The 24,336-nt window shown below is 40.1% G+C and overlaps 1 protein-coding gene across 3 annotated transcripts in view; it reads left to right on the forward strand.

Moving 5' to 3' along the window:
* The window catches only part of DSE (dermatan sulfate epimerase), a 60,822-nt gene that overhangs the window by 12,068 nt on the left and 24,418 nt on the right, over positions 1 to 24,336 (forward strand). For 2 of the 3 annotated variants that reach the window (XM_015240457.3, XM_072965770.1), the window contains exon 2: positions 12,065 to 12,533. In XM_015240457.3, the coding sequence (XP_015095943.1) occupies positions 12,118 to 12,533 (416 nt within the window). In that variant the 5' untranslated portion in view covers positions 12,065 to 12,117. Of the gene's footprint in view, positions 1 to 12,064; positions 12,534 to 24,336 lie in introns of those variants that run through there. The other variant, XM_015240458.3, reaches the window with a different exon arrangement.

Below are 24,336 nucleotides of genomic sequence, written 5' to 3' on the forward strand. Positions count from 1 at the left end.
CTCACTGAGAAAGTGACATTTGAGCAAAATCTTAAAGGAGATGAGGGAGCAACCCCTGTGGATTTCTAGGCAGAAAGAACAAGCACACAGATGCTAAGAAGGGAGCACAGTCCATGTGTACAAGAATAGCAGGAAGGTCACATGGCTGGAATGGGGAAAGAGATGGGAGAGTTGTAGGACGTGAAGGCAGAGGTAACACAGCCAGGCCATGTGATGACTTCCGAGCTACTGTCCTCAGTGCTGACAGTTGGGAGCACTTACTCTGAATGAGATGGAAAGAAGCCATCAGAGGGTTTTAAACAGTGTTGACACAATCTTGAGTTATGGTCGAACAGGATGGCTCTAGCTCCTGTGCTGAGAATGACCATTGGAGGTGAGGGCAAAGGCAGGGAGACTAGTTTGGAGGTTGTTGCAGTAATTCGGACAAGACAAGATGTGGCTGTTATGGTGGTAGCGAAAGTGGCTGGATTCTGGATGTATTTTGAGGATGGAGCCAACAGAATTTGCAGATGGTCTGAATGTGGAGACGGGGGTAGGGAAGGGAAGGAGGGGGAATTGTGGGGCCTGAATTGCCAGCAGGATTGGATGCCAGTAACTGAGACTGAGATGGGGAAGTCTGAGAAGGCATGCCTGCGTCTTTGGGTTAATTACATCTCTCTCATTGTTTTACAAACCAAGTCTGTGGTATTCTGGGTTTTGATTATGATTCATAGGAGGACATCTGGAAAGTACTCAGGGGTTTTGATGCCAAAGAACTATGATCTCTGAGACAAAAATGAGGATCAACGAAAGTACATATAAAATTTTTTGAAAATGTGAAAGGCAGCAAAAAAAAAGGTAAAATTTATCATTGAGTATTTGAAGCCTAAAAGAAAACATGGAAGAATGCTTGACTATCCGTAAGAAGTGAAAAAGAGCTTTGTGTATAGTGATAAAAAGATCATGCTGTATATACTCACCCAGTAGAGGAAATTTTAATTTTTATGAAATGAACTAGAATTGTATGTTTAATGCCAACAAATTACTTTCCCATGAAAGTCTTTTAAGCCTTTTGCTTAACATCTATGTATTTCAGTTTTAGAAAATATCTGAAGCTTTTAAGCAGTCTGTAAATTAATTATATCATGCTGTGTCCTTTGCTTCAACAGCAACATCCTTGGACAGAATCATTTTTCTGAGTTTAAGGCAGAAAAATATCAAAAGTTGAGTAAAGAGAAAGATTTGGTGAAAAGTATCACAGTATTTTCTTTTCTAATGGGAGGGACAAAGTTATAGCAAGACTCTCAGAATTCTAATCGGTATTTAGAGGATTGAACTAAACAGGAGGTTGGGGAGACCCCAAGACCACCACTGGGCTCCGTGATTCACTAGCAAGACTCAAAAAGCTGTTACAATTGTGGTTATGGTTTAATACAACCAATGAATAGAGATCAAAATCAGCTAAGGGGAGTGGTGCATGGCGTGAAGTCCGGGAGAAACCAGGCACAGGCTTTCGGGTGTCCTCTCCTAAAGTGTCCTATGGAAGTTCCACTCCCAGCAACAACGTGTGACAACACATGCAGTGTGTCGCCAGCCAAGGAAGCTCGCCTGAGTCTTGGTGTCAGGGCATTTATTGGGGTTTCGTCATGTAAATATGCAGTGCCTGCATGAATGACTTTAGCTATTCAGACTTAGCTCCCAGAGCAAAGACAAGAGTTTATCATCAATCACATTGTTAATATAAACTATCTGATCAAACTGGTACCACATGGCCCAAGGCCTCAGCATACAGAAAGACCTCTTATCAGGCAGAATGTTATAAGGGCTCAGAGCTCATCTCCCATGAGCCAGACAAGGGCCAGTCCTCAAGACAGGCCTTTCTTGGAAATATGTAGGGTTTGAGCAATAGGTCTGCTGAGTTAACCCTTTCCTGCATGGCATGGTAGGGCCTTGAATGTGGTATTAGTGCTTCTTAGAGTCTTTATCATTAGAGGGTAAACTTATAGGACCTGATGTTCGAGGAAATGACAAAAGGTTACACAATCCAAATATACATAGTTTTAGATAAATTCTTAAGTGAGTGAACCAGAGGAGAATATATATAAGAGGTTAAAAGTGGTTTGTGGTACTTTGCCTGAAAATCTATGATTGATGTCATGACTTATCCCACAGAAGTTTGTAGATACTGACCTATGAGAACAGAAGAACTGACCTGCAATTATGTGGTATTGGCTGGAATCAGGAAAGAGGTGGAAAAGAGGGAAGGTAGCCTGGTAGTTGATGTTGAGGCAGAGGAATTGGCTCATGGAATTATGGTGGCTGATCTGCTGTCTGCAAGCTGAAGCCCAGGAAAGCTGGTGGTGTAAATCCTAATCCAAGAGCAGGAGAAAACTGGTGTCCCATCTCATCCGGTCAGGCAGAGAGAGACGGAGGGAGAGAGAGAGGGATGGAGGGGGGGATTTTTACCTTCCTCTGCCGTTTTGTTCTGTTCAGACCTTCAGTGGATTGCATGAGGCTCACCCACATCTGAGAGAGCAATCTGCTTTACTCGATCAATTCGAATGTTAACCTCTTCAGGAAACCTTTTCACAGACACATCTAGAAACCAAATACCTGGGCACTCTGGCTAGTCAGGCAAGTGGCTGAGGCACCTGAGCTGGTGGATGTGCCCAGTGGACGTCCTGAGCCTCAGGCCCCGGGCCCAGGTGACAGCCCCCTGCACAAGGACCTCCCTGGGGGTGCTGGGGGTGCACGAGCTCTTCTCCAGTGTCCTTGAGGAGATGTGTGAGGAAGGGAACCCGCCGCTGCTCACCCCCAGCCCGCAACGAGACCCGCTCCGCCCGTGCCAGTGCCGAGTGCTGAGGAAGCTCGACGTGAGCCGAGGGCCTGAAGCCCATGAACCCACGAGAATCATCTTTGCGGAGACACAGTGCGTGCAGGCTGCGGGAGAGGGAAACGTGGGCAGGGCGCCGCCGCTCCGCCGAAGGCGCCGTCTTCCTCTGCAACCGCGTCCCGGGAGGTTCCGCCCCAGTCGCCCTGCAGTCCCCGGCCCTGTTGCCACAGCATGGAAGACAATGAAGGACTTTATTCGAAAAAAAGAAAAGAACTTGGATGGTGAAGAAATAGTTTGAAATTTGAAAACTTCTCTTCTCCTCAGATGTGTTCAGTTACTTGAAATACGCACCCTTAAAATTATAAACGTGCAGTTGAGCAGGGAGAAGGGCCAACCTCTTGGCATCGAATACTATATATTGGTAAAAATATTTGGTATTTTTAGTCTCTTGAAGAATCTGCAAGTTTACGAACACACGATGCATTGTACCGATTTTAAAAATAACCTCCTGTGAGTGATAGTCTGTGAAGCGCTTCTTCCTGGCGTCGTGGCGCACTTCCTCTCAGCTGGAATGACCTTGGTCTTCTCGTTGACAAGATGATGACAACTGCTAGCATTTGTTGAACTCTTTTCTAAATCCCAGGCACCCTTTTCATGCTTGAAGCTAATTTAGGATCACAGAAATCCTGTGAGGAAGGTGTTAATATTATTCATTTTACAGAGGAGGAAACAGGAACCAAGCTAAGGATGTGGTGGCGCTGGGATTCAGGCTCTGGAAGCCTGGCTCCTGCTTGTGCCCTCGACTACTAATCGGGTGTTGAGGTGAATGACGGGAATTCGTATTTTGGGGGGACACTTACCAGAAAGTGTAAAGTACCTTATAGGCGTTACGTCATTTAATCTCCCAACTAGCCTGTGAGACAATACCATCTTTATCTTTATTTTAAGTAAGGGAGTAGGGTTGGAGAGTTAGCTTGTCCAGAGTCATACAGTGGTGAAAAAAGCCACTCTGACCCCAGTGCCAGCCCTCTTAACCTCCTCATCCTGAATCTATGGCAGGAAGAAGAATTTTAATTTAGTTTTCATGGGCATTTCATGGTTTAGTCGAACTGTTATTTGAAACTGTATGAGGTTATATTTAACTATTGACTTCATTATATTTATTCATCTTCTTTTCATGCTTTATGTTTTTAGTCAGTAATGCCAGAAAAGAGAGTTTTCATGGTTAAAGTTGTTGCTGAGAAAGCCCCTTCAGAAAATTTTCAGACCCTTCCAGAAAATCTTTGATTACTTACTGTTAAGAAAAATTTTGAAAAGCAAGATTGTCTTTTGGGGCAAGGTACGGTAAGTTAAATAAAAACTTAAATAAATTGCTTTGGACTAAGGGAGAATTCCTATTCATCTTTATTGGCAGAAGGAGTAATACAGGTACTGCAGTTTAAAAAAGCCCTCAGAAACACCAGTTTCTTAGACTTTTATCCTATAGTTATTTAGGGCAGAGCATAGTTTTTCTTGTTTTTCTGTATCTTCATACCTAGTACAGTTCCTGGATTTAATAGTTGCTTAGTACATAGCTGAATGGATTAATTTTTACAAGAAATTCTTATCTCCAATATGGATAGGGAATTAATATTCCAATTCTGGGAAACAATATAGTGGAAAACTGAATACAGATAAATTACTACTTTTTTAAAAGATTCAGAATACAAAAAAAAAATCCACTTAATTACACTCAACATTAAATTATTCTGAAAATAATATCAAAATAAAAAATTCTGATAATACTTTCCTCTACTGTCATTCAACATCATCATTAAGGAAATCAATTAAATTTGTAACAAGTACTAGTCAGAAGATGTCCAGTTGTTACACTGCTAAGTGAACTAGAATTAGATGAACTTATAGCTTGTCTTAGAAAGTATAACCATTTCGTTTTCTTCTTGAGCCTTCTTGCAAGCAAAATTAAATATTCTAGTAGTTTCATCTGTGACTCTGTAGACCCCCTCACCTCTATTCTGCTCTCTTTGCCTCCATGAAAATGGTACATATTTTGCTTCTCTCTGCATTCTGTAAGACAACCACTCTCTGAAAAGCTGGCTCTTAATGGTGCTTAGTTTTGTAGTAATGAGTACCAGGCAGAACTCTCCTACTAAATTATGCCTTTGGTTTGATAGCCACTAACTTACTCATTCAAGTAGTCTCTGGTGAATGGGAGATGGAGCCTTCAGACTTGACATCAGAAAGTATCTATGGCCATTTAAAGCATAATTTAGATTAATTACTCTTCTCATATATGGAAGTTATACAGTTATTGTTGGTGTACGAAAAGTGAGCTTCAGATTAAATTGTGATAAAATGTGGTATCTTTACAAAAACTTTCCTGGGACAGTGTAGAAATGTTCTTTGCACAGAGCTGCACTTAACTTACAAACCTAACCTAAAGTTTCTCCAACATTGAGTGTGAAGGTGGCGAACACCATTATTATACACACTGTGGTTTTGCTGTGTGGGTTCAGGGTTATAATTACTCCCTCAGTAGTGTGTGTAAATTCTTGGGGGTTCCATATGTTTTAATTTCATATTGTGGATTTTTGTTTGGAAATGACTTTTTGGGGAGATATATTTCATTTCACCCTTAAATAAGGAAACAATAAGCCCTCAGTAAAAAGAACTTTCATTTTGATTAAGAGCCCTTGGGTTTAAAGTTTTCTTTTTTGGCTGAGTTCACAGGCTTTACACATCAGGGAGTATAATTTTAGAGAATGATTGTATAGTACCAAAACCATATGTTTTCTTAGCATTTGACATATTTCAGAATGTTAGATTTATTTTACTACAAAAATTTACCAAGGACATATAAGACTTTATTTTGATATTGAGGAAAAATCATTAAAAAATTATCCTAATTATACGTTTAATGAAATTGAAATAGAAAAGTAAGGAGAACTTAAAAAATATATATATTCCATTACTTAAAATATGTGGAAACAGTGAAGTAGTATGTATGGGACCACAGCAAGATGTTTTTCAAATACTTGGAAATAGGTTTCTTTGAGAGTTAAATCCTAAAATAGATCAGAGCAGGAAATACGTTGCTCTGCTTGGATATATTAGTGCTTTCAGGCCATTAGTTTGCCTGAAACCTGATTGGAGACCTAGAGAGGAAGGGAACTTGGGTTTCACGGAAGCATGAATAAGGAGGAGTTGTGGTTGCTAACTTCTGCAGGGTCTGCACATTTTCCAGGGGAGAGGGTACGATGTCAGGGGCATTTGGCTGTCTGCTCGGTGACTGTTTTAACCCTTCATGGGAAGGGCACGTTCAGTTCCAGTGTGGGAGGTGTAACTGTGCTGATCATATGATTACCTACGGGGCCTGTCTGTTGGGTTGGGCAAACTGAACAGCTGCTGTTGGGCTGAGCTTGGTAGGACTGGCAGCAGGAGCTGTGGGGGATATAAGTTTTACTCTTCTTTCCTAAATATCATTAAAATTCAATTCAAAAATTTCATTTTTAATGATATCCCAGGGGCATCTGTGACATACTGACAACACAGCCTCCTTTCAAGTGCAGTTATGGTGGTGATCTTGACTGGTTGAGTTGCTCCAAGCCCAGGGCCCTTCCCACTGCCTTTGTTGTGATTCCTTGTTCCCCCGGCAAATATCTAATCATTTTACTTCCTGTATATTTTTCTGATGAAGTCAGAAAATATTTCCCAATCTGTCTGATGGTTGTATTTCTCATAAATGAATGCATTGATATTCTAGTTTTATGTATGTTGGGGAGGAGGAGGGTTTTAGTTTTAACATCAGGTAGCGTCCCCCAGGATGATCAGCTGAGATACTGATGACATTGACTGAGCCACGATCAGATCCTGGACTGAGGTTAAATCACCAACTCTGGCAATGACAGCACATGTCGTCTAAGTACTCATGGATCCCTTCCATAATATAAACTCGTTACTAGGAAACAGCTCCCAGCCAGAGATTGTATTTTTCAGCTATTATTGTATCACTGGGCCTTTCTTTTGAAAGAATACAGTAAGAAGCAGTCACCTTTGGTACACTAAAAATAACTGGCCTTGGGAAGCAGTCAAGCTCAGATAATAGTTTATTTAATCTTTATGCTTTTCTTTGGGGGCAAAGCCCCCAACAAATACTTGGGAAATTTCAAGGGTCACATGCTTTCCTTTCCAGTGAGTGTTGAGCTTACTGTGAGTGATATGTTAAAGAGTCAGGAGCATTGTGTTTGAGTTTCAACTAAGTCTCTTAACACATGGCAGGACCTTGCCCAAGTCAGTTGACATCTCTGGTTCTCTTTCTTTTACTTATAATATTTAGTTTCTTTCAAATAAAATATTTTATGTGTAGGTTAATAATCTTGCATGTCTGAAACGTCTTCCTTTTTATTAAAAATAACAAATATTTATTGAGTTCTTACTTCATGTCAGGGTGTATGCGAAATAAGTACATCACATAATATTTAATTATATTTAATTGCCCTTGAAGTGGGAACCATTTTATGGATGAGAGAATGGGGGCTCTGAGAGCAGAAGACAACTGATCAAAACTAGTAGACAGCAGTGCTTGGATTTATACTCCAGTCTGCCCAGCTCCATACCCATAATGTTCATCATAATGCTGTGCTCCTTACACTTGGCACATGTTGTAAGATGGTTTTCCATCCGTCTTAGTCTGGGACATGGTTTGCTTTACATAGGGTGATTTCTCACTTCCATCCTTATACATTCTAAATTTCTAAAGCCAGAAGAATTGAAAGAACTTTTGTACTACTGTGTGTTTCATTTATAAATAGTCCCAGACTGTTTGGAAACCCACTTCACTTTTGAAACTTGATGTACTAGTATAGTTTTCCATTCTTTTCCTTCTCAGCATACTCTTTCTATGCTTTCTTTGTGTAAGAATGGCAAAAATGGAAACTTTAATGTTGTTGAATGTTAAAATTTTGGTTAGAGAACCTTGGTTTAGGATTTAGGAGGTTCAGATTCTAGTTCTGCCTCTGAAGTTTATGCTAAGATATTGTTAGAGTAACTCTTAATAGTGTTTTGCCACATTGTTATTATAAGGGGAAAAGATCAAATATGTGAAGAGCATTTCACACAAAATTTCTCTGTGTCAGCAATCCTAATAGCTGCAATGGATTGTTGGAACCAGAACAACTCTAGGCTTATTCTTGCTTTGTGAGGACCTACTTAAGATAATTAGAATTTGGGCATCTTGTTAAATTCATTTTACATTATTTGGCTTGGCTTAAGCATAATGCCAAATAGGCTACCTCAGATATATGTTAGGGCATACAAGCAGAGAAATGATCAAATTGCTGTCTGAATTAATCAAGACTAAACTGTATTTATTGATTAGATCAACATTTAGGACCATTTTGCTCTCTAAGCTGTGTAGAGTAAGACAAAAGAATGGGAAGGAAAACTGGATTAGGAAAGTTAGTGGAGGAGAAGAGAAAAGTAAGGCTTTTAGGGGAAATGAGGCTTAATAGGGCCATTCAGTAACATCCTGAGAACTGAATTGTGGGTAAGCTGTGTACTATTCGGCAGCTGCTGAGGGGAGCTCATGGTTTTGCTGTACGGAAAGTGCCATGCTGTTGAATTGGGCCAAGTGCAGCTTAAAGATTTAAGGGCGCTGGCAGTGCTCTGTCTGCTGTGTTTGCAGCACAGTGAACCAGAGGGAGAGTGGCTTGAGAGATCACCCACAGATGTCTGAAAGTACAGGCTTATTTGTCCAAGGGAGGGTGTGTGTGTGTGTGGTGTGTTTTGTGGTGGGGGCAGTGAGGGAGTCAGGGTTTGTCATTTTGGTAAATTCTTGAGCCTATAATGGCCGTTGTTTCACTCAGCATTTTCAGCATCTTCCAAACTTAATCATTCAGACACCACTTTCAACAATTTTTGCCTTATCCATTTACTTTTCTTTTTAACTTACTTTTAAACTTAAATGTATTTTAAATAGGAACTTTATATATTTGTCGAATCTCAGAGTTGATGGTCTAGTTACAGTGTTTTCTAATGTACATTGAAATAAGTATATAAAATTAGCGTAAAAGCTACCCAACTGTGGCCCACTTAAAATTGAGAAAAGCTCCTTTCACCTAATTTTAGCTCCTTTTGCAGAGCCGGGGAGGCGGGCACACAGAATGCCGAAGGTAGAAGCTTAAAGGGGAAACCCAAGCCTGGGCCTTCTGGTGGGATCTTCTAGACAGATTTAAGATGGTAGATGGGAGTTAGGTCTTCCTTTGGGTTATCAGCCTAAAACAGGTTTGGGTTAGACTTTAGTTAAGTTTCTGTCCTTCCTTCCTTCCTGCCTTTGAAAAACTACTGAGTATCTTTTAGGCTACAGAAGTTTCTAGGCCTTGTGAGTGTTCTTCTCCATTAGTTTCCTGTCAGAAACTTTTTCTCGAAAATTCTAAACTTGCTCTGGCTTCAAATAAGGGGGAATAAAGTTTCTCCTTGCTCATTTTGGTGATGAGAGCCACTGTATCAGTGCCTAAGCCCACCATCCAGTGAGCTGCCTTTTATCTGTTAGGCGCACACTGCTAATCCCTGGGATGCAGAGAGGAGGCTATGGTCCCTCTTCTGTGAGGTGCGGCATGAACAGCTGAAACAGTCCTGTGTGATACAGGTATCTGCCAGGTATAGGGGATGTTAACTCTTTGGAGAGAGCAGCAAAGGCCTTAGTAGCTGGTATAGCAGTGGCACTTTGAGTGCATGCCATGAGGAAGGCAGCACACAGTTTGTGCCGCCATGAGTGCCACGGCCTTTTCTCCTCAGGCAATCTTTGTAAATCTCTGTAGTTCCGCAGAATTTCTGTGGCTTCTTCCTTGGCTCACATGTATTCTAACAAGAATGTTTTAAGTGTGTGGTAACTCACAGCCTTGCTGCCCTAACACCCTCACATGAATTTGGAGCAATAACTAGGGAACCTTCAGTAACAGCTGGCATATTGAGATGGCATCATTCCCAAAACAACATCTTAATGAGGGCTGTGCTTCGGGAGCAACTCTTCTTGTTTAAATACACTCAGGCACGTCCTATGTAACTGGAAGCAATGTGGCAGAAGTGGTCGGGATCGTAGCATGAGTCCTGCATTGTGAGGGTCTCTGGAGCAGCTCTAACTGTCTCAGTGGCTCCACACCTGGGCACGGGAGTGATCTGCATAAGGCAGGAGAAAGAGAAGAAAGCCCATCAGCCTTAGCCCCTTTTAGGGGATGCGTGTACAGAATCTGAGGTGGAGATTCTAGTCTTTACAAAGCTTCTAACCCATCCATCCATAACGCAGGCCATCCTCTCACCCACCTAGAACTTGAGCCACACATTCAGAAACCGGTAGTTGAGAGATCTTCAACTCTATGCATGTAGGGGTCAATTAGAGGAGAAACTTCAAGCTATTCTCACTCTGAATGCCTAAAACCCCCACAGTGCTAACTGCATTGATGGCTGCATCCAATCTTAGACTTTTGGGGACTTAATATATATAGCCTTTTTCCTTTCCTCTTCTCTTTTTCTTTTTTAAATTAGCACACTTGTTCTCTGAAAAGAGCAAAAAATAAACCCTGGGGTGGGGGTGGTGGGTACTGAGCATTACTTCAGACCCAGCCATGTCTCTTCTTTGCCAGAGACCACACCCCACCTCAGACATAACCACAGAAGGCTATTGCTTTTGGCCGGATCTCTGACCTTGAAGGATCTAGCCAGCCGCCTTGAAGCCTTGGGTGCTAGACATAATACGGGTAGAGTCCAAGAGTTATTCTATTTTATATATTTTATTTAGCATGGCTATATTAATTTTTTTATTCATCACAAGGTCTACTCTTGAAGTAAATCAAAAATGGCTTCACAAAACCACTGCCACTGAGTTCTGTGTATATATCGTCTAAAGCACATTCAAAACTATGAAGAGTACTAGAATTTATGGCAGCATCTACAAGGGATGCCATGTGGCCTTTCTTTTGGACATATACCAAGCTGAGAATGTGGATTGATCTCCAAAGTGTGTTAAGTGCTTAGTTTTCTTTCTTCTGAATGTGATGAAGCAGATTTTCCTTGGAAAAATAGTTTGTGTTCAGCTGGGGAGGTTGATTTTTCTCCATCGTTTTCTCCCTTTAATAATTGAAAACTACTGTTCATTATTTACATAAAACTGTCTTTTTCTGGTCTGCTTTCTATAACCTTTCCCCTCTGAAGAATTTTAAGAATTCCCTGACTTTCCTCTGGGGGATTTTATGCCTGCTTTATCCCAGATGTGGGACATAGACTAGGCTGAGGGTTTTCTTTCTTTCTTTTTTAAATGTTCCTTTTAACCTGTGAGCAAAGCTGCCACTAGAAAAAAAAAAAAAAGAGATTTTCAAGAAAATTAAGTAGTTAAGAAAATATGTGAGCTTGGTTTAAATGTCTGGCTTACTGAATGACACAAATCCCATATGTGAAATGAAAAAGTAGACAGTAGTTTCAGATAATAACGGGAAAATGCACAAGTGTTCTTTCGGCCTTTTAATTTTGGAATTTTATTTTCTGAATGAAGGCTTGTCAGTTTCTAGTCCCAGCAGCCCCGCGTCTGGTCTTGCCCTGCACGCCTGCTGATGTCAGCCCAGGGAGCTCATGGGCTTAGCAGATGTTTACCCTGCTTTTGTCTTCGTAGTCCCCACCTTCTGCCGACACAAAGAGGATATTTAGCCTTACTCATAATATTTTGTCTGCTCACATTCTTATAAATGTATTGATCCTAATCCTTGGTTCAGAATGGGGAATGTCAAAAAGAGGGGAGAACTTAGAGTGAAGGAGGCTGTGTTAAAAAAAACAAGCTTTTCCTACTTTTTTTCCTAATGTCCATTTAGATTCCCAGATGACATTCACCACTAACTTTTGGTTATTGTGGTTTTCATATTAATGTCCAAAAATACTATAAAATCGAAACTTTTTTAGTGTGATAAAATGTGAGAAGAATGCTAAGGAGAGTTTTCTTCCCTACTGGAGCAAATATTATATTGTTTTCCCAAGTCCAAAGTTCTGTTTTCCACAGTGAATACATCTGATGTATCATGTGTGATTAATTAGCTAATTAAATGATTAAATTTTAGTAAGTTTCTTCTGGTTTTCCAATTTTTGTTGTATTTTTTAAAAATCTAAATTCATAAGCTTAATTTTCATAGTAAGCAAACTACCTATTATGTTTCCTACTTCACCATTGTTCCCTGGATGACACATCCTCTTCTTTTTTCCCTCCTGTAGGATCTTTCGAAGATGGTTTGGCTGCCTTGGAAATTTGGAGATCTGATGCCACGATGAGGACTCACACACGGGGGGCTCCCAGTGTGTTTTTCATATATTTGTTTTGCTTTGTGTCCGCCTACATCACTGACGAGAACCCAGAAGTCATGATTCCCTTCACCAATGCCAACTACGATGACCACCCAATGCTGTACTTCTCCAGGGCAGAGGTGGCCGAGCTCCAGCTCAGGGCCGCTAGCTCGCACGAGCACATTGCCGCCCGGCTCGCCGAGGCCGTGCACACCATGCTCTCCAGCCCTTTGGAGTACCTCCCTCCCTGGGATCCCAAGGAGTACAGTGCCCGCTGGAACGAAATTTACGGCAACAACTTGGGTGCCTTGGCAATGTTCTGTGTGCTGTATCCTGAGAACATTGAAGCCCGAGATATGGCCAAAGACTACATGGAGAGGATGGCAGCTCAGCCTAGTTGGTAGATTTTTGTCTTTTTCTTCTTACTGTATTAACTCTGAAATTTAAAGAAACGAATTCATAGATGAAAACTCAGAGGCCAAATTTTCACATACTTTGTGTATGTGTATGTGAGTGAAGGGGAGAGATCACTTGTTATTTGTGCTGTCAGTGGCTTATGAATGGTCCCTAGTTTCAAAAGACCTAGTAACTTCTATGTTTAAAGTTAGAAGGAAAATATTTAGATACAACCTAACCAAAGAAAAAATAGTTTGAGTAAATAGTATCATGACTGTTGAGACTTCTTTCCCCCTCGTTTAACAAGCATGCGTTACCATCATCTGGCCTTGGGTTCTGATTGACTCCCGAACGGCTAACACCTTTTGTCAGCAAGAGATTTTGCTTAAGATTCATTTGCATTTTAGGACAGTTAGGAGCTAAAAGTAATGTGATAGGATTAACTGGCAATTTATAAACAAGATCTTATCCAATAATCAGCAAATTGCCCAAACCTGCAGGAAAACCAATGTTGTGGTATAATTATGTGAAGAATTCTAATTATGTAATAATTTACTTCCAGAAGTTCAGATTTGAGGACACATTTCCTGTCTCTTCTTGATTAGCTTAAATTTATTTTGTTTATAATTAATGTGTCTACCTGCTTCCAAAAGTATGGGATGAATTAATTAAACAAGGGATTCTGTGGGTATTCTTACTTAACCTGTGTTTTAATTTACAATCATGGTCCAGTTACACTAAAAAATTACAAATTATATGAAATATCCTTTTAAAATTACATAGGGTCGTAGGTTTAGCGAGAGCTCATTTTTAAATGCTTAGAAAAATCAGTGAATACATTTAATGCTGTGATGAATTACCTCTCCCATACCATAGGGGTGAAGAATGGTAGCTTACAAGCTTCCTGAATTCTGCCTATATAGTAAGTAAATTTAATTCTTCCTAAATTTCTGCCAGTGTGGTAAAGAATGCTGTTTGCATATTCAGTTTGAAGAATTTTTTGGAATTTCTTAATGAAAAGATTAGGAAAGAGTTGGCATTAAATCCATATCAGAGCTAATATTTTTAAGGTTTATTATTAGGTATGTGTAATCATTTTGAAGCTTACAATATTTTAGGTTGAAAAGAACCTTTTTGTTTGGTTTGTTTCAAAGCTGAGTCATGTGTGCAGTAGTTTCTGATTTTGACTGACCTCATTCTCTTCCTGACACCAAGAAAGAAAATAAAAATTGTATGAAAATTTGATATTTGAGCTATAAGTTTCTACTATCAAATGTTACAGTTACTCACCTGACAATGTGCAACTAATTAAAAATGGCAACCATATTTATTTAGGAAAAAACCTTTGTTGTCTATGAGGATACTTTTAGGATTTTTGTGGGGGAGGGTAGGTAATTGGGTTTATTTATTTTTACTGACAGTACTGGGAATTGAACCTAGGACCTCATGCATGCTAAACACATGCTCTACCACTTGAGCTATCCTCTCCCCTACTAAGAGGGTATTGTTAAAGTCCTTTTTGTTTTAGATAGATAAGTGAAGTTTGACAGATTAAGATACTGATGAAAATGTTCCAGAAAGCTATCTATTTCATGAAAAAGTAGCTGTGAAGTGCCACTTTTTAATAGAGATTTTTTTTAGTACAAATACCATCACAGTAAGAGAATTATGCAAGACCAGTGCAATTTTATTATAATATGAAACATTCAGCTAAAAAAAAAAAAGACAAACGAACTTATTTACAAAACAGAAATCGACTCACATACATAGAAAACAAACTTATGGTTACCAGGGGCGGAGGAGGGTGGGAAAGGATAAATTAGGAGTTAGAGATTTGCAGGTAACTAACTAATATATATAAAATAGATAAACAACAAGTTCATATTCAATATCTTGTAGTAACTTATGGTGAAAAAGAATATGAAAACGAGTACATGTATGCTCATGTATGACTGAAGCATTATGCTGTACATCAGAAATTGACACAGCATTGTAAACTGACTATACATCAATAAAAAATACATATATACACAAAAAATATTTCAGGCATATAAATACCAGCTTGAATGAATGCTGTCATTAGAGAGGACTAGACTTCATTGATAAAAGAAGGAAAATAAATAACTTAAAAATGATCATTTTCATATAGTTTCTACAAGTTCAGACATGTGTAGAAATTTACTAGCAGACTAATACTTTGTTCATGGCATTCCTGATAAAAATAGGTATAACTCTGTCATTATCCAGTAACCCAAAAGCCAGTTTGTGATTTAATAGAGCTGAACAGTTGGCTTCTTTCTCTCAACCTCCTAGAAGCTGAAGGTCAGAAATTGAGAATTTACCTTTATATCTGGTTTCTAGTTCTAGAAGTGATCCTAGCTACTGGAACATTTTATCTTTGCAAGTAATATTACTAGGTTGCACCTTTAAGTGATTTTATGGAAACTTTAACTTTTTAAGAGCTACCACACCCAACCCCTAGACTCTTAAACTTTTATTAAATTGTAGTTGAATATAATCAATCACTTTTTGACAACTTAAAATACTGCTAAATGTTTTTATAGTTCAACTATCCCTATTTAAATCAACTAAACCATATGTCCCCACTTTGCTCAGAGAAGTGCATTGTGAGTGTTGTCATTGTCCTAGGATATCTGTCACCTGTATTTGGTTTCAGTGGAAAATAAAAGATTGACTGATTTATAAAAGAGATCAATAATTAATATTATGGAATTCTTAAAAAAGCTTCCTACAATGGCTTCATCAAACCTAATACTTTTACCATATTCTGTGAGGATCCTTTCTACTCTTGAAAACCAGTGACTAAATTGTGTTCATTCACTTGTTGAATTAACATTTAGTGAGCATCTGTTGTGTGTCGTGCACTGTGCTAAGTGCTGGGGAGTCAGTGATTAAAAAAAATAGCCCAGTAAGTTTACAATTTGCACCTAGAGTAAGGGCTGCAGATACTGGATATTTGAACACTAAGCTAGGACTATATTCTCTGCTCAGAATTAAGTGGAAGTTTCACCTAATAAGGGGTTTATTAGTTTTTATTCATGAGTTACTTGAATGTTTGAGGATTAAATGAGATAATGTAAAGTCCTTAGCACAGTTCCTGTCACATAACAAGCTTTCAGTAAATAATAATGATAATTATCATTACGGGTAATTTGCTTAGTACTTAGACCCTGTTTGGTTTATAATTTGGTATATGTAGGCTGTAAGGAAATAGTATTTGGGATTTATTTAGAGATTTTACTTATCTTTGTTCAAATTGCTCTCAAAACTAGAACATCTGTTTAACTTATAACATTTTCCTTTTGACTTTGTTCCATTAAAACTTTCAGCGATGCTCCCCTGAGCCCTTTTTCTTAGCATGTAAGACTCTGATGGTAACACCAATCAAGACAGCTTAGAGGAAAGTAACAATAATGTGTCTTTTGTCTGGTGTTAAAAAGAAGTACATCTGAGGTATACACGTATACAAATTTATTAGTGTGGTTGATTTTGAGTATTTTGTAAATAAAGAGCTAAGAGGTCACACCTACAGATTCACTTATTTAAAAATCTATGGCCACTGGAAAAGAAAAGTTAAATGGAAGATATTAGCCAATTATATACTGATCGTGTATATACATCTGACCTAAAGTACTACAAAGTAGAAAGGGAATCTGACAGATTGATAATGGTGATAGTGGTAATTAAAAAATAACAACATGCAAAACTCTCTTCTCTTAAAATTATAACTCTGTGCGTCACTGAGTACCCAGACTCAGGCACCACATGAGACATACCTATATACCTCCATATCTGCTTTTGCAGAGGTGAGCACATCCTCTCTCAGAAGCTCTCTCCCGTTTGTTCTCCTGCCTTCTGTTAATGCCATACGTTCTTCATAACAGTAGATGTAACAGGGTAATTTAATTGTTCTTAACTTAGTTCTGAAAATCAAATTTCAAGATACTATTTTAACCTGTGTATTTTTATAATGGTAAATTATTTTCAGCATCACCAATAATGTCTTTGACCTTTGAGGTAAGCTTTATTTCCCCAATAGATCTCATCTTCCAAATGAGAAGTAGGATTTGGGTTACAGTTGGCTCTGTGTTATATAAAAGCTTGGTTGGAACTTAACTATACAGTAGCTTTAAGAAAGCTTAATGAGCTGAGATCATAAATCTAGAGCTGGTAACAATAGAAAATGCATTTTATTACTCTTAAAGGCAGTTCACTTATATAATATCACCTAGTCACTAGAGCAAGTTCGGTGTATGTCAGCTGGCAAAAGGGGGTATTCTCATTTATAAACGGTTGCTTTCTGCATTCAGTCCTTGCATGTTTAAAAAAAGAACACTTTTGGATTCCAAATAACTAAATATTCCCCATCAGTTTCTTTTCCTCAAGAACTTAAACTTCAAGGTGGGAAAATAATGAAAACAATTCTTAGTAGAAATTTAACAGAGATTTCCAAAAAAATCAATCTTTGGAGTTTTTGGAGTCAGCATGTACTGCTCTACTTTCCTAAAATTTTCATACATATGTATGTTTTTATTTACTTATTTATACTTTTTTTCACTATACCTTTCTACCAAAAGATTAAGGAAACAAAATGCAATATTTAAATGAGAAGTAGCTGAGAAGAAAAGGAGGAAAGAAAAAGATCAGGGACATCAGCTGGACTAGCAATGAGGCAGTTGCTGAAATGCATGCTATAGCCCATGAGGGGGCCACAGGTGGGCCCTGAGGTTTTTTAATAGCACAGAAAGCAAGCTCAGTTAGTTTTGAGTATAGAATAGTATAGAATGTCCATGGGATTAAAAACAGATCAGTTAGTCTGTAGAAATACTGCTTTTGACCCACAGGTCAGAAAGAAGTTTCTCCAGGAATTTTCATGAAGAACCTTCCCAGTAGTTTCATGACCATCCTTCCCGTGCGTGTGTGATGAATTGCTCAGTTCTGGTTTTTTAATACTAGGCTAGACTGAGGGCAGGACTGTTTTGCTCATGCATGTATCCCCCAGCACTTGGCACAGTATCAGGTAGATTTCTGTCCGGTGAGTGAATGCTCTAGCATCCCTCAGTGGAGGATCTCCAAGGTGAAGTTCACTAAAACCAGGGTGGAGGTGGAGGGGATGGGCATATGGTTTAGCCCCAGACCACTTTTTCCCCCCTAGTCTAGCTTAGTCCTTCAGGAGAATTTTGCATATGTAGAGAAATGAGTTGACTGCAAATCTGTCAGGCAGCTTTCCAATACACTGTGTATCTCAGCCAGGCTCATGACGGATGTGTTATGTGAGCTGCTCTGCCAGTTCTTACAGTGATCTTCTGTAGCTAAAAACAAACAGAACAAATAACTCAAATGATTATTGGGAAACATTCCACACTCTGAGTCATGTGAGAAAGATACAGGTAAGTTGCTCCTGTTTCACTCACTGTGGAGGGATGAATGTGTTGAACAAAGATTTAAGATAGGATTGTAACAGGAAGGATTTGTTGTCCAAGCTCTGTTGATGGAAGATAGTTATCCTGTGTGCATTTCTGAGCAACGGACCTTTCACAGCTTTTGTCTGAACATTGTAAAGCCTGGGAAAGGAAGGGGCCTAGCATAGAGTCCTTGGAGGCAGAACTGTACTTGCATGTTGATTCTGCTCTTTTGTTAGCCATGTGTCCTTTGGCAGGTTTTTAAACCTCTGTAAACCTCAGTTTCTTCATCTATAAAATGTAGATGATTCTTCCCACATTAAGCATGGTTATTCCAAGGATTACTTGAGATAATGAATGTAAAGCTTTTAGCATTATGTGCCTGACACATAGTTTTACTAAAAAGTTTATTTTTATTACACAGAAATAGGCAGCTTTATTCTTATTTTCTTGATACAGAGTATTCCATTTTACCTACTATGTCAGTCTGGAGTTGTGTTTTTGAGAAGTATTTGTTTTGCATTATTCTTTCCCCCTTTCTTTATAGTATTTTTGCTTACTTATCATCAGAAAATAAATCACAGAGGAAAGGAATTACTTCACTCTTGCATTGGTGCCAGTCAGCTACAGGAATTTAGAGCTGGTGAGGGAAACAAAGGAAGTTGAACTTTTGAACAGAGAAGTAATTGTAATTTTATTCGCAACAGACTGTGTATTAAATCCTTGCCTGTGAATCACAAACTTCTGGAGAGTGACATCTGAGGGCGTATTAGCAAAATAAAATATAATAAATAATAAAGAGAAAAAAAGGGAGAAAGGAAAGCCTCTGGCATATAGAGATGAACCAGTGTTTCCTTCCTGTACATTCCAAAACGAAGAGTGTGCCCGTCTTTCTCAGCATGGCCTGCTGGGCTCCAAATGTCGTTCCCTCCAGCTGTTTCGGACGCTTTTTACTTCAGTAAATTGCACGTTAAGGCTGGGAATCAAAGAGGGGAGGATATAGCTGGGTTCCAATATGTGGAGCCACAGCACTGTGAGTAAAAAGATCAAGTTTTCCTCTCATGACGTTACAATGGCGAAGACTGGGAAGTGCGGCCCAGAGCACACCTGGAGTCCGATGGAGTCAAGGGAACAAACCCAGAGAACTCAGGCAAACAAATGCTGGCTCTCAGAAAACCCAGCCCCCAATTCCCCTGGCTTTTTCTCATTCATACTTTCCTTTCCTTCGGCCCTTTCCCCTACTCCTCTTTCTGCCCCTCTTTTTCTCTCTGTTCCTTTCATTCTGTGAACTAAAGAAAATGACTGCTTTTACCCTGCTTCAGATCTTTGGAAATAGAAGGCTGAAACTGATGACGACAGGGCTTTTTATGATGATCAGGTTCTTTAAAATTTACAGAAACTCATGTGTTAGGGACCTGACCTTTGGGAATTCCCTTCTCAAACGCCATTCAATAGGCAGGTTGTTGCCAGCATCATTCCAAATGAAGACATCAGGCAAGGATGGGGTCAGGTGACCTGTGGCAGGAGGGCATGAGTGAAGCAATGCTTGGGGAGAGGTCGTCAGAGGCACGAATTAGCTGAGCATCTCAGATTGTGGCTTTTCAATGTACAACAAGCACACTCTTCTCCGTCTATTTCAAATGCAAGTGAGGAGGAGGTAGCTTTAATAATGCTGCTTTGGAACAACAAATTTGAGATGTTTTATAACACCTCAAATCATATAGAATTGAAGAGAGATCCAAAGTTAGTTTTTTGTGGGATCTGTCTGTTGTTTGCCTTTAACATTCAGTATCGGTACAACCCTCAACTGTCTCCATGATGAGTGATGCTCTCCCCTACCTCCTGCTCTTTTAGTGTCATTTGCTGCCTTTTTACTGAAAAATATATCATGGTCTTTCAGAGTTGCCTGAGGGAGCTGTGCTTAAGGCCAGAGGAATCTTCATCCCTGTCCTGATGGGGTTCTACGTCAGTGCCTCTCACCCCATACATACAGATACAGGAATGTATTAAATTCCACACAGTCTTTACAATCTGGCTTTTACAGTTTTCTAACATTAAAAACTTGCCAAGCATCATGTTTAAATTTTGTGCCTTCTTTGCCCTGTATTTTCAGGGAAAATGTTGCTTGGCAAGTGCTGTATATATATCCATATTACATTTCAATGATGCTTTACAATCATTGGTTAAAAGTTGCCTTTATCATGTGAAATACAAATTCAGTTCTAAAACCACTCAGGTTGTGGGGGCTTGCTGACATTAAGTTCTTCCTAATGCTGTGTCGATATTTATAACTACTGGAGAACAGTAACGACATGAGTATGTCTGTGAGTCCCTTATGAAGTTGGTGGTTCTTTTTACCTTAGTTACCGTCAGAAGGCTTTTCTTCATCTCCTGCCGTCGCCATCAAGGGAGCGTGTTTTAGGCACACTTAACACAGCCTCTCTCATCAGTCCTTCCTTTTCCTCTCGAGTTCAGCGTGCTGGCTTAGGACAGCGGGAGCAGCCATAGTCAGGGGCCGGATCATTGCTTGTCCCACGTAAGCCTGTGGTTTACAAGTTTTCTGTGTGGATGGCTTGGAGGAGAGGAATCAAGAGGGGAACTAGGTATTAGTCTAGCAAGGAAGTGAAGACTGCAATTAAGACAGAGTGGGCAGAAGGAGTGAATGTAAGAGACATTTACAACAGAATCCATACAGAGGCAGACTGGATATCAGACATTGTTTCTCAAAGTATGGATCTTTCATCAGAATCATGTAGGTGTTCTCAGAAAGAAAGATCCCTGGGCCTGACCCAGACTCAGTGAATCCCAATCACTTGGAGTAGACCAAAGATGCCACGGGTTTAGCAAGCCCCCCGCGTGGCTCTGAGGCACACTAAAATTTAAATAGTGACCGGAAGGGAGGTGTGACGCATGGGACTTGGTTTTTGTCTTGGACGAATGGCTGCACTGTGAAGCCCAGATGAGAGAAGGATATAGAAGAGAGTGGGCTTGTGGGAGAGGAAAGGTAGTTCACTTTTTTATGTGACTTTTCTCCTCTCCACTTTGTCTCACTTTGTTGATATCATCAGCTGTGTGGACAGATGAATTTCAAAGCTCTTTCTCTGTTATCATTACAAGGGCTCATAGATTCCCTTGGCAGATGCCTTGGTATATATTTATTAGTATAATTTTTAGGGCCTCTTGGCCATATCTGTTAATTCTTATATGTTCACTGTTCTGCGGCTTTCACACCAGCCCACTCCTTACCTCCAACCGTTTTTCTCCTCCCACCCCTTTATTCAGTGCTTCACTCTCGCTACTCTATGAATGCATTTTGCTGTTGGTGGTGGTGTCATTGCGGGACATGGGTGAGCTGTTCAAGAAGTAGCTTAGGTGGTTAAAGAAAAAATCATCCTGTCATTATCCCTGTAAAACATGCTCCATCCAGAGCTTATGGATTCTTGAAGTCTTTTTATTTCCCAGAATGTCGTGATTTTGGTGTTTTAAGCTTTTCACCAGCAGGTGTAGATGTGCATCCCCAGCGGTCCACTTGGGCCGTGTGTACTGGCATTTTCAACTCTGCCCTGAGTCTGGGTGGTGGTACGTTTATAGACCAGCCCTGAGCTGAGCTTTCTGCCTGCAGGGATCCCAGACTCATCCACCCCTTTCCCCTCCCCTTTCCCTTCAACTCTACACAGTCTTCAGGATCCTGTTTAACTTCTCCTTCTTCCATAACATTTTCTCTAGCCCCTCATTCCTCTCAGTTTCATACGTATTATTTTTCATGTGACTCGTTGGTTTGCAGTAGTAACAGGGTTACTTACCTGGTTCTCTGATCAGGAGTGTGTGTCTTCAAGATGCAACCCAAAGAAACTTCTTTGTAGAAACCCTCTGGACTCCAGCTTCTATCCCTACCCCGGCCAGTGTGATTCTGATGTGCCAGGGAACCCACACAAAACTCTGACAGGATGTTGTGCCTGCACTGTGATTCTTGGCTTATTTGTTTGCCTCCCCCACTGGTACATAAGCCTATTGACAGTAGCAGCAGCATCATGTTTTACTTTTGTGTCCTGAGAGGCAAATATGGTATGCCGGCCACGAAGACACTCATAAGTTATACTAATGAGTGAACTACCTTATGTTGACTGGTGGACTAAGCTTACCAGGAGTGGAAGCCCCAGATCTGTATCAACTTTGAATCTGATTTGGTGCCTTGTGCACTTGGATGCTCATATTTGCCTGACCACACTTTCACTCTGAAGACCTGCCTGTTGTCAGCCTGTAATCACACAGGTAGTAGACCTTTGGCCCCTTTGGAGGCTGGTAGGAAACAGGTCAGGATTTGACGTCTCTGTGCATAGTTCACCAGAGAATCTCAGATTACCTGCTCTGTGAAGCACACCTTCTGCACCCGGGATTCTCTCCTCTGTAATCCCTTGAATTTCGGTGTCCATCATCTTAACTTGTGTGCAATGTCCATGACTGCTCCCTATCAGACCCAATAGAATTTTGTTTTTATCCATTATTTAAAGCCACCTGCTTCAGTCTTTGAAATGAATGGTAGTGACGTTAGGCAGAGGGAGGTAATGCTTTATTGGAATTAAGATCAAGGACTAGGGAGCCAGACTGCCTGTGTTCTCATCCCATTTGTGAGCTGTATGACCTAAACATGTTACTTGGCTTCTCAGTGACTCAGTTTCCTCATCTGTAAATTAATTGGTGATAATATAATACTTACCTCATAGTATACTTAGAGGATTAAATGAGTTAATGAAACAGTAACTGGCATACGGTGTTAGCTGTTATCTTTAACTGTTACTTTGCTTTTATTTTGTGTTCTTATACACTGATGCCAATAAAGGCAATTTTCATTTATAAATAAATGTATGCACGCAATCCTTTTATGTAAGTTTATTGAGTACTTCTGTTCTAGGCATTGTGTTAGATATTGGGAAATAAAAATTTGAGGGCAAGTTATACATCTTGCCTAGAGTTGTTGATCTATGGAAAATATGAATTGATAGTATTAATGCAGATGATAAATGAAGTGATTAAGAAAATGAGATGTGTATGGGAAAACAGGGGAGTACTTTGCCCAACACTGGAGCATTGGGAAGGCTTTTCTTTTGGGGCCTAAAGGACAAACAAGAATCAGCCAAGTGAAGGGACAAGAGAACGTTATTTGATTGTTCCGAGCGAAGTAACTGATGTTCAGAGGCCATGACATAAGGAAGCAGAATGCTTTTGAGGAACTGAAAATGCAAAATAAGGAAGGAGACTAGCAAGCATCGAGGCTTTGAGTAGAGAACCAGGTGCTGCAAGGCCTCGCCCACCAGGTGAAGGACCTTGGACTTTTCTTCCAAGCACTGGGAAGCCATTGAAGGGTCTTAACAGGGCAACAGCGTCAGATTTGTGTGTGTGTGTGTGTGTGTATGTGTGTGTGTGTTTAACTTTTTCATTGTAAAATAAAAGTAGAACACAATATGAACAAATGTGTGGCTTAGTAAAATATTTTAAAGCAAATGCCCTGGTAACCAGAGCACAGATCCAGAAATAGAACTTTGCCAGCCACCCCAGGAAGCCCTTTGTGGGCCCCATCCAAATCACAGCTCCCTCTGTTCCCATAAAGATTTCCCTGACTTCTAGGGTCATCAGTCATGTCCCTGTGTTTCTTTATAGTTCACTCAAGTGTGCATCCCTAGGCACAAGTTTAGTCTTGCTCATTTTTTAAATGTCTTTTAAGTCTTTTAACTGCAGTTTCCCCTCCATCCCTTTATTTTTGTTACACTTTATCGATGGAAGAACCTGGGCCCTTTGACCTGCTCAGCTTCCCACCGTCTGGATGTTGCTGGCTGCAGGCTCTGGATGCAGCTCAGTGAGTTCCTCCACCCTTGGTATTTCCTACAAACCGACAGCTGGATGCCGAGGCCAGATCCAACTCTGTTTTGATCACTTTGACACAAGCATAGGTGGTGGCTATTCTCTCCTCAGGAGACATAAAGTGGCTGCTGGTTTCTCCATGTGACAGATGTGTATTTTGGAAGAATCTCTGATCACATGTGGAGAGGAGACTGCAGAGGTCAAACCAGGAAGACCAGTTAGGCCTTCTGTGTTTATCCAGATGAGAGCCTGGAATAGGAGCTCTGAGAATGTAAAGAAATGATGGATTCCAGAAGGTTTTAAGAATTAGCAGGTATGAGACTTGACGATTACATTTGAGGACAGAGAGGACAGAGAACTTTCTCTGTGGGTTGCTGAGACGATGGTGGGACCTTTTAATGAGATCGGAACACTTGGAACTGTTGGGGAGTACTATTAAAGGGTCTGGTTTTGAATCTACTGAATTTGAAGTGCCTGTGTACCCAATTGGAGATGTTGAGTTCCCATCTCTCAAGCATTATTTTT

The sequence above is a fragment of the Vicugna pacos genome, chromosome 8, assembly GCF_048564905.1.
Source record: "Vicugna pacos chromosome 8, VicPac4, whole genome shotgun sequence".
Lineage (NCBI taxonomy): Eukaryota > Metazoa > Chordata > Mammalia > Artiodactyla > Camelidae > Vicugna > Vicugna pacos.